Source organism: Castor canadensis, chromosome 9 (assembly GCF_047511655.1).
Source record: "Castor canadensis chromosome 9, mCasCan1.hap1v2, whole genome shotgun sequence".
NCBI lineage: Eukaryota > Metazoa > Chordata > Mammalia > Rodentia > Castoridae > Castor > Castor canadensis.
Window position 1 is genome coordinate 139,777,075 of NC_133394.1, and position 18,796 is coordinate 139,795,870.

The following is an 18,796-nucleotide window of genomic DNA, read 5'->3' on the forward strand; positions in this document are numbered from 1 at the left end:
TTATAAAAGAGCCAACTCTTCTTGAGGTCACCTTAAAAAATCTGCTGCTTTTTTGTGTTCATTATCCTGAAGCTTGTCCTCCCAATTTAAAAATAATTAACTGCCCTTAAAACTATGATCTATGAACTATCTACCTCGCCCTCAATTTCTAAGCATAATTAAATCCAGTTGCTAGTTTAGAAATATTGAGAGCTGATCTTGAGGGGTTGTGAATTCCTGAAGATGCATGAGCCACTAATGTCCTTTCTGTGAAATGTGTGCAAAATGTGACATGTACATAAAGGGGACACTACTATAGAGAAACCCCATGAGTTTGAGGTAATTATACTTTAACCAGGGAAGGCTCAACAAAATGTGCTGTAAAGCAGATACCAAAATGTTTTATAAAAGGAAAAGCACTTTTTTCTATTCTCATTTTATAAATGATATGAAATTAGTCGCTCCATAATACTTGTCAACTGATCAGTGTTCATATGCAGAAAGAGCGTTTCTCTTTAATTGCAAACTTGCAAAGTCTGCTTATTACATTTTGTTAATGTACTTAGGAGAAATGGTGGCTTTGTGCTGGTCAAGTATCTGACCTAATCTGAACTTGCAGTTGAGATCCAAAGCCAAAGAGTTTTCTTGGTAGACAGGGGAATGTTTTATGAATTTTCGTATCATTTTCAGTACTTAGCATGGTGTCCTGCATGAGGTATTTTCTCAGTAAACATCTTATGCATTTTTAAATGGAGAAACCTACCTCTCCAAATAAACATTTTTAAATGGAGAAGCTTACCTCTCCAAATAAACAAGCCATAAGGATGTGTTTCTTTTTAATACTTCCTTCTAGGATCTTTGAGGTTAAATAATATAGCCAATTTCAACAGCTACTGAAATATCCAGAAAATATTTAACTTAGTTTTCAAAATAAATGAATACAAACTAGATTGAATAAGACTGGTTAAGCTAAGTTTTTGTTCTGGGCTCACTAAACACTGTTTGTTAACTAATGAGAGCAAAGAGTTCCTTCAAAATGTTTTCTGAGGTCAAAATGCATTTAAGAAATCATTGAAAGTTTGGAAAATGAATGCAAACTATATGATGTTGTCAGACTGCCAAAGTATATTCTCCAGTTGGAAAGGACTGCAAATATAGTTTTTCTCATTTGAGGATCTCAATATGTTCACAGCTATATTGATTTCAATTTATAGACCTTCCACATTTAAATACAGAATAACAGGAGTCACTGTGATTAATATCATGAAAAGCTACAATTTACACTAATCCTAAAAATACGAACAAGCATTCTTCAGCTTTCAATGTCTTTGCACTCCAAAGTAGAATAAATGTATGAAAAGAAACAAAAATCCATGCATAAAGTCTTTCTTTTTGACATGAACTTAGAAAATAAAAATTTAAAAATAATTAAAAAAAAGGCATTAGTGAAAAATATGGAGGAGAGAAATGTCCTTCATATATATAATTTCCTTTAGATTAGAACTTTCCTTATCAAAATTGTGTAGGAATTCTTCTGCCATTAGTAGCACCAAATAACCCAAGCCATATTGGAAATAAATGATGCAATACTTAAGCCTGTCATGTAGGGTAGTTCCCTATGTTCCTGAAGTATAGATATTGCACATTTTAGTGTTGTCCCCCACATTCTTGCTTATTTTCTCAAACAACTACATGAAGTAGACCATATATCAATATCCATTTCACTGAATAAAAAAATTAAAATTGAGAAAGGTACTAGAGTTGTAAATATTGGTACCAGGATAAGAAATCTGAACTTTTCCCATTATGTACACAAATTATCACTTGCTGTACATGACAGAAGGCAGTCTAGTTCTTAGGGGAATTAACTAATTAATTATGCAGGCATTGATTAGATTCTTTTTTTATGTCTAAATAAAACAGATTGCTTTTCTGTACTTGAATTTTGTGGCTACAGCTTCACCCTTTTCAAATGTACATAAGGACAATTGTACAGAGCAAGCTGAAGAGACAGTGGGGAATGCAGAATAAAAGCTTGTTTGGCACAAACAATTGGTGAGAGCTACTGTGTGACATAAAAAGAAGCCAAGTCTGTAAGGTAGCAGCAAGTAGGAAGGACGGGTTCTAGCAGAAGGTGCCCACATTACAATCGTGCCTTGGTCAGCTGGACACCAGTTTATATCTGCCCCCCCTTACAAGGTGTATACTCTCAAGTAATTGTTTCTTAATTGTTTTACAAATTTTATTTCTCAAATTTTTACTGTTCATATCTATAGAGTTCTGATAAACTAACAGTGTGTCAATGAATTATGAAGGTGCTTTTAATTTAAGAATGCTATCTTAGGTATTATAAAGGTATCCAAATTCTATTTCCAATTAAGTTTTTGGTTAAAAATATAGAGAAAGGTTTGATTGCTTTTAAAAACAAATTTAGTAAGCAGCACATTCTTGAAACTAACAGAGATCTTTTATAGACACGAAGTGTAGTCAATCCATAAAACCACGTGGTCACTTAAGACACTATTGCACTGCCAAGCTTGTTCCTGAGAGTATACCTATTACCATTTAAGGACACAGTCCTGGAGGAGGATGATTGCTTTTGTGCTTGAGAAACACACTCAGGCCTTAGATTTCTCTGCCCTGGACCAGCAATTGTGTCATTACTTGTAACGAAGAAAAGATGACACTTGACCAAGGATGCATTAATCAGCACAGGATAGAATGGTATATTTTTATATTCTAATATATGAAGCCATTTTCTATGTTTTTCAACTTCAGTCTGCACACAGTATGACTAAGTGAGCAAATAGTAAATGACCTAGACAATGCAGCACAAGAAAAATAAGCCCTATGCCAGATAAGACAGAGAGAACAACCTATATCTTTCCATATTAGCCTTCTAATTCTGCAAGTGCTTTGTGCACAACAGAAACTACCCAGACAAGCATATATTGTACTTGTTTTAGGGCACTGTTCCTGCACTTGGTATTTGAAGGCTTTTAGTAAACTGAATGATAATTCAACACCATTAGTTAAAATTTTGAGTTTTTAATACAAAAATTTATGAAGATTCCATAAAGATTCACCAAGTATGGCAACTCATCTCATGGCTATGACTCCCTTCCTTGGGTCCTGGTGCATTTGGAGAGTCACGTGGTCCATATTGGTGTCAGTGGTTCGATACAGCCCATTTAATGTTTTAAAAAGTCTGTCTAGTACTAACAGAATTCTATAACATGAATTTCACAAGTTCACTTTATAAATCTATCTCTTGGGCTTCAGAATATTTATTTTATAAAAATGTTCCCAAGATTTTTTTTTTTTTTTTAATTTTGAAATGCTGGGGATTTAACCCAGGACCTCATGAAAGCTAGGTAAACATAGCTGGGAATGTAGTTCCCAGATATATTTTGTAAAATGTTTCAATAAATGCTATATCTTCAAATATATTTTATACTACTTATTACTAAGGAGATAGATTTAAAGTTATGAGAAAATCCTCACTACTTTAAATTTGTCTATTTACAACTTATAAATCATACTGAATGACCTATGTTCTTCATTAAAAAATAGTATATATTCATAATATCTTTAAAAAGTAAAAGCATACAAACAAACAGGAAATATTAGTTCCAATTTCTGCCACCCCTTCTTACTGAGGGTTTCTACCATAGCTTTATGGAAACTGATAAAGCGTATTTCAGAGCCCCTTGTAATAGTATTTGATATGGCTATACATAAGTCAAGGACCTAAACGAATGACTTTACATACTGCTTTCTAACTTCATGTTTGGACAACATTCCTTACCATGTGCACACAGTAAAATCTATGCAGCTTTAAAAGGAAGAGGAAAACTGAATTGAAAATCATAATATACTTAAAAGCAACTAACCTTTTTCCACCTCATTCAGATTAGCAGCTGGCAGCAACAAAGACAGAAGAGACAAAAGACTTTTTACATTGCAATACAACAGCAGAGCACATGAAGCCAACGCTTAGTAGTACCAACAGAGAAGCCAGGGTGAGAGAGCAAACTGAAGCAAGGCTTAGATTTCTTACCTATGGCTGGTCAAACGCACAAACATGGAGAAAAATGAGGCAAAAGGTAAACACCATCACAGGGAGCTAGAGCATCTAAACCAGGTGACGTACAGTCAGTAGCTCTACTGTTTAATATGTACACTGGATGGTTTGTGTGTGGGCCTCAGGGATTTGGAAAACAAATAAATAATGGTATAAAATGGAAAAAAATTAAAGCATTCTGATTAATTTTTTCACAGAATAGATTTTAAGGTTTTACATGCCTAATCTGTATGGAAATTTTTGGTTTACAAATGAATTTATATAATCCCATTAGGTAATATGAAGGTTTAAAATGGGATCAACTTGCATCATACTTGTATGTTGTCCCTTTGAGTACAGATTACTTTTGACAACACAGTCTTGAAATAGCAGTTCTAATGGTTTGACTGTTGGGACACGTGCAAAAACATGTGTCAATCCAAAACCTAATCTAACACTAGCTAAGAAAAGGTACCCATGTTTTCAATGTTGTAGATGTACGTATTTCCAATTTTCATTTCATAGGCCTTGAGCTTGTGAAAATTTACCTAGAAGAAATATCTTGTGTTTAAAAAAGATATAATAATGACTAAAAAAAAAGCAATACCAAGCCCCCAAATCTCTCAAGTTAAAATGAAAATTGCACAATTAAAAAATAATTTAATATTTCCAGTCCTACTTTCCCAGTAGTTAGCTTAGTGATTTTTATTTAAGATCACAGTTAATTCAACTTTTCAAAACTTAATCCTGCTTGAAGAATACTAGCAATCAGAGCTCAAGCATAATCCAACTAAAAGGACAGATGATGGTTTGAAATAGGCAGAGGACAGCATTTTGGGTGAGTACTGTGGAGAGGGTACAGTAAGTTTGGATAACAGAAAAACAGTGTCAGTCCTTGTAATTCCTTGCATCACTATCTTTGGAAGAAATAGAGGACAGCATTTCCTCCTCTAATGGAACATTAACTATTTACTGTCATTTTATTTAAGGATTAAATAAATGTTGATAAATTTCTCAATGTCGTTTCAGCCTGTTCATCATTCATGATTTCTTTGAAAAAAGCTTTCAGATCTTTTTATTTTCTCCATTGGTAAAATTCTGCTCATTTTGACTATTGACATGGAGGGCAAATTTGAATATTACTACCATAATAATTTATAAGCTTTTCTATGAAGTTTTATTTGCTATATAAAACAGAGCTCACTTTCTCATTGTATGCCTTTCAGATATAGAGTAAAGAAATCTTAAAAGTAAAAACAACTCGTGATTTGAATGAGTTTTAAACAATAATGTTATTATATTCACTGAGCATAACAGGGTTTCTTTTCCCAAATTTCATGCTCATTAATCAGATCCCAAACTTACATTTAAAACAATATAGTCACATTGTAAGAAAATTGCTCCCTAAATGCAGATGTGTATTAATCAGGATATAAAACTGTAGAGTTTGATTTATCCTTTCCTAAAATTAAATACCACTTTATGTTACTGATTTTAAAATCTGCTGATGACTGATATTTTGTAAAAAAGATTATTTTACAAATGTACAAAAACACTACAGTTAAAAGATAAGTTATAAATTTATTTGATTTAGGTTATCTTCTCTATCGTCAAATTGTTAAATTGTTCTTGATCCACAAGAACCAGGCTAAAGTTAGAATGGTGATGCCTTCATGCCCTCCACACCATGCCCTTTCTCAAGTCCAATATTTACCTTGATCCTTTGCCCAAATTAAGTCAATCCAATTATTTGCAATAGCAATAAGTAAAAAGGCTGAAAGAGTCTTAGTTCCTGTCCAGAACTAAACAGTTATTGAGGGATGGCTGTGGTAGGTTTCCGTATGAAAGCTTTTAAAAATGTCACATTTGGCTAAGAAGTGGTTTCACTAAGCTTTGGGTCACTATGATAGGTCTCAAACAAAGAAATCTGATACGTCATAATGTATCACACTTCTCAGAGGAAGGCACACTGAACTGAATCACTGTGGAAGGGATGATGTGTTCCAGGGGAACAGGAGTACAGCAGGAGCTTGGGAAATGAATGGTGAACAGTAAAACAAAGACTAAAAAATGCATATATATAAGAATAAGGAATAGCAATTTTAAGCCCAAAGCAGGGGACTTCCTCCAAATCAATCTGGAAGTATCTGATACATGAACATGAACACAGCTGTGCTCCAAAGCCTAGGTTCTATCTAGAAGGGGACACACAGTACAGAAAATCCTAGTCTCCATGTTCAGGAAGGCATGGATAATGAAAATATGCTCATAATGCTTGGGTCCAATTTTCTGGTGGAGTCAGAGCAGTTTGGTTTACAGAGACCAATAAAAATTAAGTGGATTCTTAAGTCCTTTGTATAATGATCCAAACAGTGATGGAAAAAGATCTATTCTACCCAAAGATAGTACTAAGTAATAGATTTTAGTACATGCACTAAAATGGCAGGAAACTGAGTTGTGACACAAGTGACATTGGTGAAAAGTCAAAGCTATGTAGTACCTAAGCTCTTTCTAGCCATGTTAGAATAGGTGTGTGTTAGGTATATTTGCTATCCTTTGTTAACAAAATATCAAAGAATGTTCAAATTTGGCCCACTAAGTAGTGTAAGCACTATTATGTATGTAGCAATTAGTGATACAATATACTCGAGTTTTTTCTGGAAACTCAGAATGGCATAAATTTACATGCAATCAGGTGCTTCACTGATATAAATGAAACTGTGTCATGGAAAAGACAGCTTCAGAGACACTCAGATGTGGGTTGTTAAAATGAACTTCATTATTCTATCTAGTATGTTCTCACAATGAAAGATACTTTCCCATCAAGAAAGGCATTTGATAAAATGCAGTTTGAAATATAACAACTTATATTTCAATGATTTCCCAACAAACCTCTGGGAAAGTTAATCATACAGACGTGTTCAATGCTTAAAGATGTTAACCTAAGCCACTTACATAGTTATTCAACTCTCATCCACTTAACTGTGTATTGGATTATATGCAAATAAATAATAAAGGAAGACACCCAGCAAAATGAAGATGACAACTTTGAGAAGAGTGACAGAATCTACTTCTCTATTTTTTTCTTACAAAGAAAATAGGGTATATTCTTTTTTTCTCTATCAACTTTGAGTGATTTATTAAAGAAAAAATATCCATGGTGTTTCTTTTTTTTTTCTGTTCATCTATAGACCTTTTGTTTTTATTTTTTATTATTGTTTCTTATTCATAGCCACAAAAATCAATCAAGAAAACCTATTCTATCAAAAGAGGCACATTATAAAGTTGATGCTGATTTTTTAAATGGAAAATAGGTTTGAATTGAGAGAAAGTTTAGCAGTTTGGATGGTTTTATCACATCTATCCTCCCAGGAGACAAAGTATCAGAAAAAAACAGAGGAGGGTCTCATAAAACAATCCTATGTGCTCTATATCTTCCTCTTTGAGTTTCATTTGAAAGCACATGAGGTACTCCCTAGTGAAGAAATATGTGTGGGTGTAAGCAATGTTTAATTATGCTTTGGCTACATAAAGAAAGGTCCTCCTTTCACATACATATTGGAGAGTTAGTTTGCACAATTGTAGAAAACAGTCTTCATGAAAACATCATTGAATTGTGGGACAGAAAGTTTCAGCATGATAAGTTCTTTTGTTGCTGGACAGCATGATTTTATAGTAGATGTAGTGTTGAAGTGAGCTTGCTGAGTCTTTTATTTGGTTGGGTTTCACCATCTTCAACTCCTGTTTTTTTATATTACATCTAATTCCCAAATTATCTGTTAGTTATTGAATTACAGAAAAGCCTGATAAATTTAGCATCGTACCAATCATGCTTTCAAACGGATGTACTGATTATGGGCACAGTGTTTCCCATGCTTCGTACCTGTGTACTCAGGTGGGCAGAGACATGTGTAGTTGTTAACTCCATCAACACATGTGGAGTTATTTTCGCAGTCATTGTCTTCACAGTCATCAACATTGACTTCACAGTTTTCACCTTCAAATCCATCAGCACAAATACACCTGAGTATCCAGGGAAAAAAGCATGAAACATCTTTTTGCTGCATTTTAAAGCCATGAGCTATAAATACTGAAAAAAGCATAAATATAACCATCAATTTTAGAGCTTTTAACTATGATAAATTGATTTTTAAAATGCTTTGAAATGACATGTTGCAAGCTTCAATTTAAGGTAACATCTCACAAACCAGAAAACATTCAAAAAATAAAATTTATGCTGGCTACAGCACATGGCTCCAGTCTTAAAAGTCAATAAACCCAATTTATTTGCATGTCTAAAACACAAGAAAAGTTTTACTCCACAACCTAGACATATTAATCTCAAATTGAGCTCTAACAAAATAATTCATGTTACTTTGTTCATCAAGGAAGAGGCACTGGTTTTGATTTCAAAAATCCTGTCATCTACTACTCTATGTGTACTATCCATGATATCCTGCAACAAAAAAGAGATCTAAAATTTAAATATTGTCTTTCTTGTGATTATGAAGTGTGAATGTTTTCTTTAAGTCTCAACAAATGTAATTTTTCCCTAGCATAAAGCATTGTGTATTTAATCCTGAGTATCAGAATAATCTGAGTAAAGTCTAGATGCATAAGAGACAATTTCATTAAAGAAATAAGTATGTTTCTTCTAAAAGTTGACATTTCTAACAAGTTTTATAAGCAAATTTGCATTCTTTTGTGAAATTATTAGTGTTCCTTAATAAAGAATTGTATTTCATAATTCACAAATTATATCTGAAGCAATTGTACCCTATGATTAAATAATTCATGATTTAAAATGTCCATGGCATGTTTGTCTATTCATATTGCATCCATTTTGTTTCAGTGGGACCTACATCTTATTATCCACTGTCTATTGAAGCAAAAAGCAAATCAACAGAGGAATACAGGATTTGCAGTATTTGTCTTGTTGGCTATTAATATCATGGAGCCAATTCTTTGTTTTGCCCTAATCTGACTTAATTAATTACAATGTGTGCATGTGCATGTTTTTAAATTTTTGATTTTGTAGCATCCTAAGCTGAGAACTCTGTAGTGTCTCCATTTGTTTTTAATATTGCAGTATCTCTGAGAGGGCCCAATACATTTTGCCCACACACTGAGATTCTTCTTAAAATAATACTCATTTATTTCAAAAAGAAAATGCATACCTTCTTAGTCATTCTTTGAAGTCCATTAGACTTCACAGTCTAACAACTTACCAGAATCCATCTTTTTCCCCCTCTTTTAAGTGGCAAGTTCCTCCATGTTTACATGGGTTACTGATGCATGCATGAATTGGAACATCACAGTCCTGCCCCTGAAGAAGGAATGGCCAAGTAAAGTTGACTGAAAATAAGGTAGTTTTCAGCATATAGAGAAAACACAGTAGAATAATGAAGGATACCCTATCACAGCTCCCACAACTTCTCCTACCTACCTTGAAACCATAAGGACAGGTACATCGATAAAAGTCAACTGGATCATTGTTACAAGTGCCATCATTTTTGCATGGATTTGATAAGCAGGGATTACATTTAGCTAAAATATTCACATCCACAGGACCTAAAAATTAATTGAAAAATATGAGAAACTGATGCTTTCCATTTTTAGTTCGCTTAAAATTATTTTTATTCCTTAATGGAGCAGAACATTTTGTATAAAATGCTGGCCACATACTTGAATGTATTCCTCTTCCAAGACAAAACCAGGAGTCAGCATAATCATACTATATTCAAGTTTATCCAGGAAGTCTTTTCACCGGGAGGTACATGTGATTTTCTGAGCGAGAGTTAGGCTTGGATTGGTAGCTTAGGTGATTACTAGCTACTGTTAATGATACCAGTGTCACATGGCAAATCCCTTTACGGGCTGACTAATTGATATAAATGCATTCTATTGCAACCACCTACCTCTAAATGTCAGCCAGGCTCATGAAAATGCATATTACACTATCAGTCTCAGAAAAGACTACATGTTTAGTGGTGGGTTGCATGAGTTTTATAAACAGAAATATGTAGAACAGTTTCACTGTAATTCAAAACAATAGAACACACCTGTCCAGATAACATTAGCTCAGTATTGCTCTTCCCTCTCTTCCTTCATTCCTTACTCCCTCTTCTTTCTTCCCCTTTTTTATTCTTTCATCCCCACCCTGCTCTCTCTTCTTAGAAAATGAAACTAGGACCTCACACACGCTAAGCACTCTAAGACTCCACTATGTCTCCAGCTCCAGTGCTATTTTTATGCACATGGAAACACACCAGAAATGTGGCCTCTACTGTATTCTCCCTCATATCCTTTTGGTTCAGTTTGTTAGTTCATGAACACAGTAATGATGAGTGAGGTTTCTAGACTTTCCTCTCCAAGAAGAAGATACCACTGAAATGTTCTCTACTTGCAATCCCACATTTTGGGAAACATCTTTTAAAGATCTCATGATCCATAAAGGGTCTAGATTCATGCAGATTTAGTTGCAGACATTTTCCAATAGTTGCACTTACGTATTTGATAAAGACCAACAATATGGAAATTGAATTGTCCTCAATTAAACTGTGTTCCATTCATATTACTTTTGCACTGTTTGTGAAAGTTCACTAGCTTTACTCTTGGCAATTGTGTCTGACTAGGACAATGGCAAAGTGAAATCTTTATATATAAAATGTGAATGTTTTATAGCATAAATATTATTATATTTTTATTCCCACCCACCAATATTTCTGCAGCATTTTACCTTCATTGGAACAAGCAGTGACAAGTCCAACTCTTATGTGTCATTGTATATAAATCCTACCAAATTTCCTGGGAAATTTGTTATTGGGACAGTGTACAGTGTACCTTCCACATCAGTGCTCTAACATTCTAAGGTAACTTCATCCAAAAGGTTGTATGACTTCTGCTCATGTAAAGAACTGTTGATGAAATTATTCTCTAGATTAGAGCTTATGCTAGTGATTTATGTAAGAGAAAGTGAATTTACACGGAGACTATTTCTTTTTATATCACTTATCTTGGGAAATACCAGTACTTATTAAAATGGCTTGGGATTAAAATCTGTAAGGAAGATAGTATTCCATATTGTTAAATATTTCTGTAAAACAAAACACAGCTTAAAAACACCATGTAGTTATATACACACATAGAAATTCCTGTTTCAACATTTGGACATGGATGAGTTTTGAGATGACTGTGTGAATGGTAAGGGGTTGTGCTTGCTTTTAGTGACAACTCTGTTACTAGAGAAGACTTTGCCAGTGCCAGGATTCCCTGTTCCCGCCACATTTTCAGGGTTACTATAGTAACTAATGCAGTTTCTATATCAAATTACAGATGACGATTTGCTGGGATTAATTCTAAAGCAAGCCTCAGAGAAATTCAATTTTCCATCTCCCCCAAATTATTTACCAGTTAAGGGCAAGTATTCAACACACTGAATGTTGGCAGTTAGTTAAAACAGTTAAATTAATGTAATACAATAAATGGTTTTGTTTGCTGAAGTTACATTTAGAACCAGGAGTAGAGAAGGAAATACCTAATTTATAGTGAATTCTTTAGCTGGGAAGAAGAGAGAATCTAACTTGGAACAAAGGTACAGAATGAAGATTCAGAGAATGTGCTTCAGCAAAACAGCAGGTGAGCAAATCCACGGTCTGCAAACACTTATCTGGCCACTTCTCAAGACCTTGAGAAAAAACGTCTTGGTCTTTAGCACTTTCAAACTTGTTAGACTATGGTTTGAGTAAAGGAGTTCAGGGCTGACAGTTTCTAAGTTCATCCTGTGCAATGTGACATTTTTCAGCAATTATGTTTGCATATCTAGATGAGAAGCTAGAGATTGTTTTAGGGGAAAAAAAAACCCTGAATACATTTTGAAGAATTTAATGGAATATGTCATTAACCAAACTGTGAGTCTGAAGGAGTCCCTGTCCAGTTTACTACATACTCAAGATCTATTTAATAAATGTACATCAAATTATAACAGTAATAGTACTATGTAATTTCCCCAGTTTTTCTAGAAATGAACAAGTTTAATGTCCTATATTGTAATTATGCTGAATTGGGTTACTGTTTTGAATCTTAAGGGTATATGGAGATTGTTATCCTCTTGTATATAGTCAGTTTAGCTGAAAGAATCAGGATAATTTAAAAAAGTTCACATGCACATCCTCATTTGACAATTTTTTAAACACACTGAACTGTTTTAGTTTAGAAAAATACAGAATTCTAAAGTTGACTATAATAGCTACCATTTTATTTGCTTCTCCTTTGTACATTTTTACATACATAAATAAAAATAAATAAAATAAATTATTATTTTATGGTCCTGGAGTTCAAGACCAGGGCCTTATGTATGCTTGGCAAGTGTTCTCCTACTGAGATATATTCCCAACCCTATATCTTTCTTCTAAAACCAGATCTTCAAAGATAATTTCTTAACCTGAAGTCAGTGGCTTATGCCTGTAATCCTATCTACCTGGTAGGCTGAGATCTGAAGGATCACGATTTGTAGCTAGACTGGACAAAGGTTAGTAAGACTCCCATCACAACCAATAGCTGGGTACAACATTGTATACACTTGTCATCTCAAGCTATGAGGGGGAGAGAGAGATCAGGAGGATCAAGGTTCCATACCAATTTAGGCAAAAATGTTTGTGAAACCTCATCTCAATGAAAAAAGGCCGGACCTGTTGGTACATGCCTGCCATTCCAGCAACAGCAGGAAGGCTAAAATAGGAGAATCATAATCCAGGCTGGCCTGAGCAAAAAGTGAGATCCCCATCTCAAAAATAATGGGAGCAAAAAGGGCTGGAGGTGTGGCTCAAGTGTTAGAGTGCCTGCCTTGCAGGCATGAGACTCTAAGTTCAAACCAAAATAGCACTACACAAAATGATAATTTCTTATTTCTACCACTTTGGGTTTGAGTAAATGGTAATTTTAAAATGTTTGTAGGTTACAAAAATTCTACATAACAACATCCTCTGACGTCTCCAATCACTTTCCTATTTTAATTAGAGCATAATTTCACTTAGCAAAAATCCTCTTATGTGACTTTTACATCTATCTGATTTCTGTAACTCTGGTTATTTTTACATCTAAACCTTTTGGAACTATATCCTTTGTATCTGGCTCACTGCTCTCATTCATCTTCACACCCATATTTTGGCTGTCTATCTTATGTCTTTTATTTGACTCCAGTTTTGACCTGTTTTCCATCCAGGCTATTTTCAGATAGATACCCTCTCTTGTAATCTTCTGATTCAAGGAGAATAATACTGTTAATCTGTTTATAAGGTAAGGAAATATTATCAGAACTTATGGGAGATTCTAAATACAGTCATCATGAAATGATAGAAGGATTAGCACACCATTCTAGGAGCAAATCAACACTTGTACAATTTTTTATGCTTGGTTTGTCCAAGTGAAAAATGATGTCCAGGAACAGAAATTGGAAAAGTCATTTAGCAGAACAGATATTAATCTTGGTTGCAGAATCTGAAGCATTAACTCAAGTTAGTCATTTACATTTGTCATTTAATTGTGTGGTATTAGGATAGGAAGTCACCTCAATGGATTGTTTTAGGCATTAAGTGGGAGTTTAATGAATGTCAAAGTAAGAAACCTAGTGACATCAGACGCAAATCTCAGCAAGGATTCACACTCTTTCCTAGATTTTCAAAAAGTATGGTGGCACAAAGTAAAAGTGGTTAACTTAAAAGAAGAAAGAGATTCATTTGATATTTGTTCAAATTTCAAGATAGACAAAGACAAAATAGAGCTGCCATTTATCTATTCAAAGTTCAGTAGCACCTTTTCTTCTAATTTTATTTATTTATTTTGTTTTGGCAGTACTGGGGTTTGACCTCAGGCTTCACATTTATGAGGCAAGTGTTCTATCACTTGAGCCACACTTCCAGCCCCAGAAACACCTTCCATATATGTTAGGAGTTGCTGAAACTTGGGGGTAACTGAAGGGACTGTTATGCAAACCATCAGGAATAGAGGTGGGTATCAAAAGATAATTAACAACTTGCAGAGTAAGTTATTTCATGTTAAGAAATACAACTGAGTTGTGAGTTTGGTGTGGACAATTACACAAAATAACAGAATAACTTTAAGCAGCAGGAGAGGTTCTCTCTCTTTTCTTTCCCTTGCATTGCTGCTTAGAAGGGAACTACCACCTTCCAGGCTTCCTCCTTTTTAAAGCTCCGTGGTTCCAAGAAGTGTTAAAATGGTGCCAACAAATTAGCCCTCATGAGATGTGTGACACGGAGAGAAGAAAAGGACCTTCACTTCAAGGAGACAGATATTTGCAAGTGTGACTGAAATAAAAGAGGTCAGTCTAGGCTAACTGGATTGATTTAAGATTTGGTCTTGACTTATGAAAGCACTATAGTATCAGCTATATGGGCAGAGGTGTGCTTAGCTTAATAATTCAAAGGGAAAATAAGAAGAAAGTTTGGTTATCAGTTTGTCTTTGTCACTTACTTTAATCTTTAATGGGAGAACTGCAGGACCTCAAATCCATTAAAGCTTGTAGGCAGAGTTGTGTACTTGACTCAAATCACTAGCTATGCACCTGACACCAATGTTACCACTCACTGAGAATTGTATCTCACTTGATTTATTACCAAAAGCTCCAGACAAACATTTCTAACTATATCCCAAAGTGTGTCTTCATTCTGGCATGAGCACAATCACAAAATTGTCTAGTTTTGCCCTTGTATAAAGTCAGAAGTACATCAAAGACAACTCAAGAAACTTGTAGGGGATATTTGATGTCGAGCATAACAAACTAAAAGGAGGCTTTTATTTAAAACCAATGTTTCTGTGCTCCACTTGCTATGACCGAATTTTTTAAACATTAATATCAAAGGTATATTTGTTAAAATTCCATCATTAAATCACTCACATATCAAATATTTATTGGGGACGTACTTTGTGCCAGGCACTAGGCTAAGTTGTAGGGGATCCAAGCCAAGTGAACTGCCTGAGTTTTTGGAAAAACTTTCAGAAGAAGCATACATGTATCAGTTAGAGAAAGAATGTGGAAGAGAATGAATGTCTTAAAATACTTGTTTTAAGTTTCTGCAAGCTGTTAAGGGAGAGTAATCTACTAAGCAAATGGAAATATGAATCTGAAGTTCTTATGAAAAATCATGGACAGATATTTGAAGTCATGAAATGAAATCAACTAACAATTTAGTAGGACTAATGGTAGGACCTCATATAAGTCTTTAATTACCCACTGAAGAGTGGATAAAAAAGAAAACTGTGTCAGCAACAGAAGTGAAGGAAGAGGCAAAAAGAACATACAAGAAAGAACATTGGCTAGCACTGCCTAAGACTGAATTTAGCAGGATGGATGTCATTGGTGCCACTGTAGTTCAGTTTAGGGTTTCCAAATCATGGGGATTAAAATTCCTTGAAATTTTCATTTATATAAATGGTTAAGTGAAACCACAAAAGCTAAGTGTTATTCTCTAAGATCACTGGCTTGGTCATTTGCTACATTCACCTGAGATCTTTATCTAGTAAATGAACTTCCTGAATCTAAAAGGTAAATCTCAACAATTATTTTATGGATTATTTTATCATAGAGAATATGGATATCAAACATTTAAGAACTGAACATTAAATTTTGGTTCTATTCACCTATTAAGACAGATGTCTGTTCCCAGTTTCAAATTTTGAAATTGTAATGAAAAATAGCCCCTTTTTATTTTCTATGAATGATGCTTTTGACAGATAACTATATATTAGCCACAATTTTTTCTTTCTGGTGAGCAAATCATAATCCCCCAAGGCTAAGGTCATTTCAAAGTTAGAACTACATTAGTGACACTAAATCTGAAAATATAAAAATGTATTGATGGTGTTCTAAATAATGCTTCAAAATGGATCTAACTAGTAAAATTTTATTACTTTTAGTTTAGGCTAACTTATTTAATCATCTTCATACCTATTTGAAGAACTAAGGACAATCTCAATGAACAGTTTTGAGACATGAAATGAAAGGCATGACTCAAGCTTGACAAAAACTCTCCCCAACAGGAAGATGCTGCTCTTGCTAGGTAACATATGCACGCTCTTGCATAGTTACTAATGTGTGGACTTTTCCCAGAATTTCAGAGTGTACAGGATTCATAATGGATGAAATTAGAGGAAGAGATCAGCCAGAAGAAGGTGAAGTGTTATTCATTTTAGGACTTTAAAAGTTACCAGTATTCCTCAACCTTTGAACTGGCTTTTACAGTGGAAGAGATGAAGATATTTATTGGCATATCCTGCCTCTTTATTTGAGCTCCTGGTTCCCAGAAAACTGTCCATTTGAGCCTGTGCCTCTCTTCTCTTCTCTAATCTTTTCTGTTCCACTTAGGTTCCTATAAGAATCTCTTGGTGACCTCATGGATCTGCTAGTGTCATTACAGTTCCATAAATGCTTGGTGTGGGCATATACCATTAGTATCTTACACAGATTTTTATCACCAAAGTTCCATATTGTTTTAGAATAATTTATTTAAGTGTATATATTAGTAAAATGTAAGATTCATGATGATATGGGTTTAATTATGTATCATCTATTATTGCATTCTTAACCCTTTGGAGCTGTGCCTGGTATGGAGGAGGAACAACAGTATTTATTAAATGCATGAAGGAAGAGATCATTCATTTCCAATAGAATGTTCATTCTGTAGCACATTTAAATGGCTAATGAATGTTTGTCAACTGAAGAAAATGAACAAATTAGTGTCTGTATAGCTAAATCTTCCTAAATCTGGAGACTTAAAAGGAGATATTAGAAGTTAATGAGTTGCACATTCTATGTTAATTTTCTCAATGAAAACCTAGAAATGCAAAACCTCTGTTTTATTGCACATGACTTTATCACTCTAATGTCAACAGATAATCAAAAGATGAGATTAGGGTTATAGAGATGAAATTTGGGTTATAGCGAATGTGAATATGGTTGATTTACATTCTATACAAGGATAAGAATAGAATTTTTAAACCTGTTGAAGGGGACTAAGGTAGAAAGGAGAAAAATAGAGGGGATGAACCAATTCAGATTAGAATACACATATACGTGGAAATGTTACAATGAAGCACCCTGCATAGCTATCTTAAAGAAACAAAAATGTCTTTTTTACAAAAACAAAAAAGAGAATAGGAAGGTATAACAGGTCCTGTCTGGGAGCTGGTACCAGTGGTAGGAGGAAGGACATAAGGAAAGAGTACAAGAGGATGAATGTAGTGGAAACATGTACACATGGATGTAAATGGAAAAATGAGACCTGTTGAAACTATTATAGGGATGGGAGGAGGAGAGGATAAAGGAGAATGATGAGGGGGTGAATTTAACCATGATATATTGCAAGAACTTTTATTAATGTCACATGTACCCCATACAACAATAATATGGTAATAATTTTTTAAAAAGACAAGTCATGACCATTGACTTTTTACTCAAGAATGATCTCACCTGTGTGTTGATTAAACATGCTATTATCATATACTTCATTCTATTCTTTTATGTTTATTTTACAGGTAAATATGAAATAGACACAAAGAAAGTACTGTAAAATGGAGAATAAAATTCTTACTGAAACAATTAATTACTTAAAATAATGGTATATTTTTTCCTTTAAATTATATTTAAATATAGTTATGTAAACATGTCTTCAAATAAGGAATATTTATCTCCTGCTATAATTTAAAATTACATATTAATAAACCTTAATATTTGGGGTTTGTACCTAACTGATTTTCCTGAATAAAATAAAAACACATCACACAATTATTATGTGGAAAGTCAAATTAAAAATATAAAAATATTGAATTGTAAAAATTTTTAAAGCATCTTTTTATTGCTTTCAAGCTTATAAAGCATGCATGTTCAACAGCCCAGGACTCAGGAGATTTCCTTGGGTGGATTATTTTAATCAACAGATTAGAATACTTTACCTTTGATCAATCTTATGAGTAAATATTTACGAGTAAAGCATTGGAAGATAGCTTAAAACTTTTGTTTTCTCAGTGTGTTTCTATAGTAGGGCTGCAATCTTATTGACACTGACAATTTGTATTAAAAATGTTTTTATTGAAAATTATAAAGTAAAATTTAGCAGTAAGCACTGGACTCAGAGATTCAGGGTTAAAATTCTGGCTCTTAATTGGCAGCTAAATTTTTTTGAACAAATTAATCACACTAAGTGCAATATTTTCACCTTTCAAATGGGAAAGTTAGTGACAGTTCTTATATAGGAATAATGTACCAATTAAACAATGGAAATCTAGACAAAGCACTCAATATAATGGAAAGTACTCCAAAAAGAAGTGAACTATTATTTTTATTACTGCTATTACTACTAGTAGGACTAGCAGTAGCAATATTGGCAATGATCCAGTCTGAATTGTCATAAATCTTGAACTAGCAGGAAATTAATAAAGCAATGAAACGTTACAATATTTTGACAAATGTTGAGACAGATGCAAAAAGCAATATCACTCTAAAATGATATTAAGGTATAGGAAATTGAAGAGAAGCCTAAGGTCTACAATCACATCTTATTTGTTGTGTCTTCAATGTCTGCACTGATTGCCAGCTGGCCTATATCAATTCAATTTGCTTTCCAATGTAAGATATACCTTCAAATATATGTAACTTACTGATTTGATAATGTAGTGAATGTTAAACTAAGCTGCAAGGTTCAGCTGAGAGATCTAGGACCTTCAATTGTCTGTCAATTG

The 18,796-nt window shown here is 33.9% G+C and overlaps 1 protein-coding gene across 2 annotated transcripts in view; it reads right to left on the reverse strand.

Annotated features, from left to right (window-relative positions):
• Slit2 (slit guidance ligand 2) overlaps positions 1–18,796 on the reverse strand; it is a 328,161-nt gene that overhangs the window by 34,704 nt on the left and 274,661 nt on the right. For both annotated transcript variants that reach the window (XM_074042536.1, XM_074042535.1), the window contains 3 exons: positions 9,489–9,613; positions 9,271–9,368; positions 7,926–8,065 (listed from right to left, as the gene is read on the reverse strand). In XM_074042536.1, the coding sequence (XP_073898637.1) occupies positions 7,926–8,065; positions 9,271–9,368; positions 9,489–9,613 (363 nt within the window). The remainder of the gene's footprint in view (positions 1–7,925; positions 8,066–9,270; positions 9,369–9,488; positions 9,614–18,796) is intronic.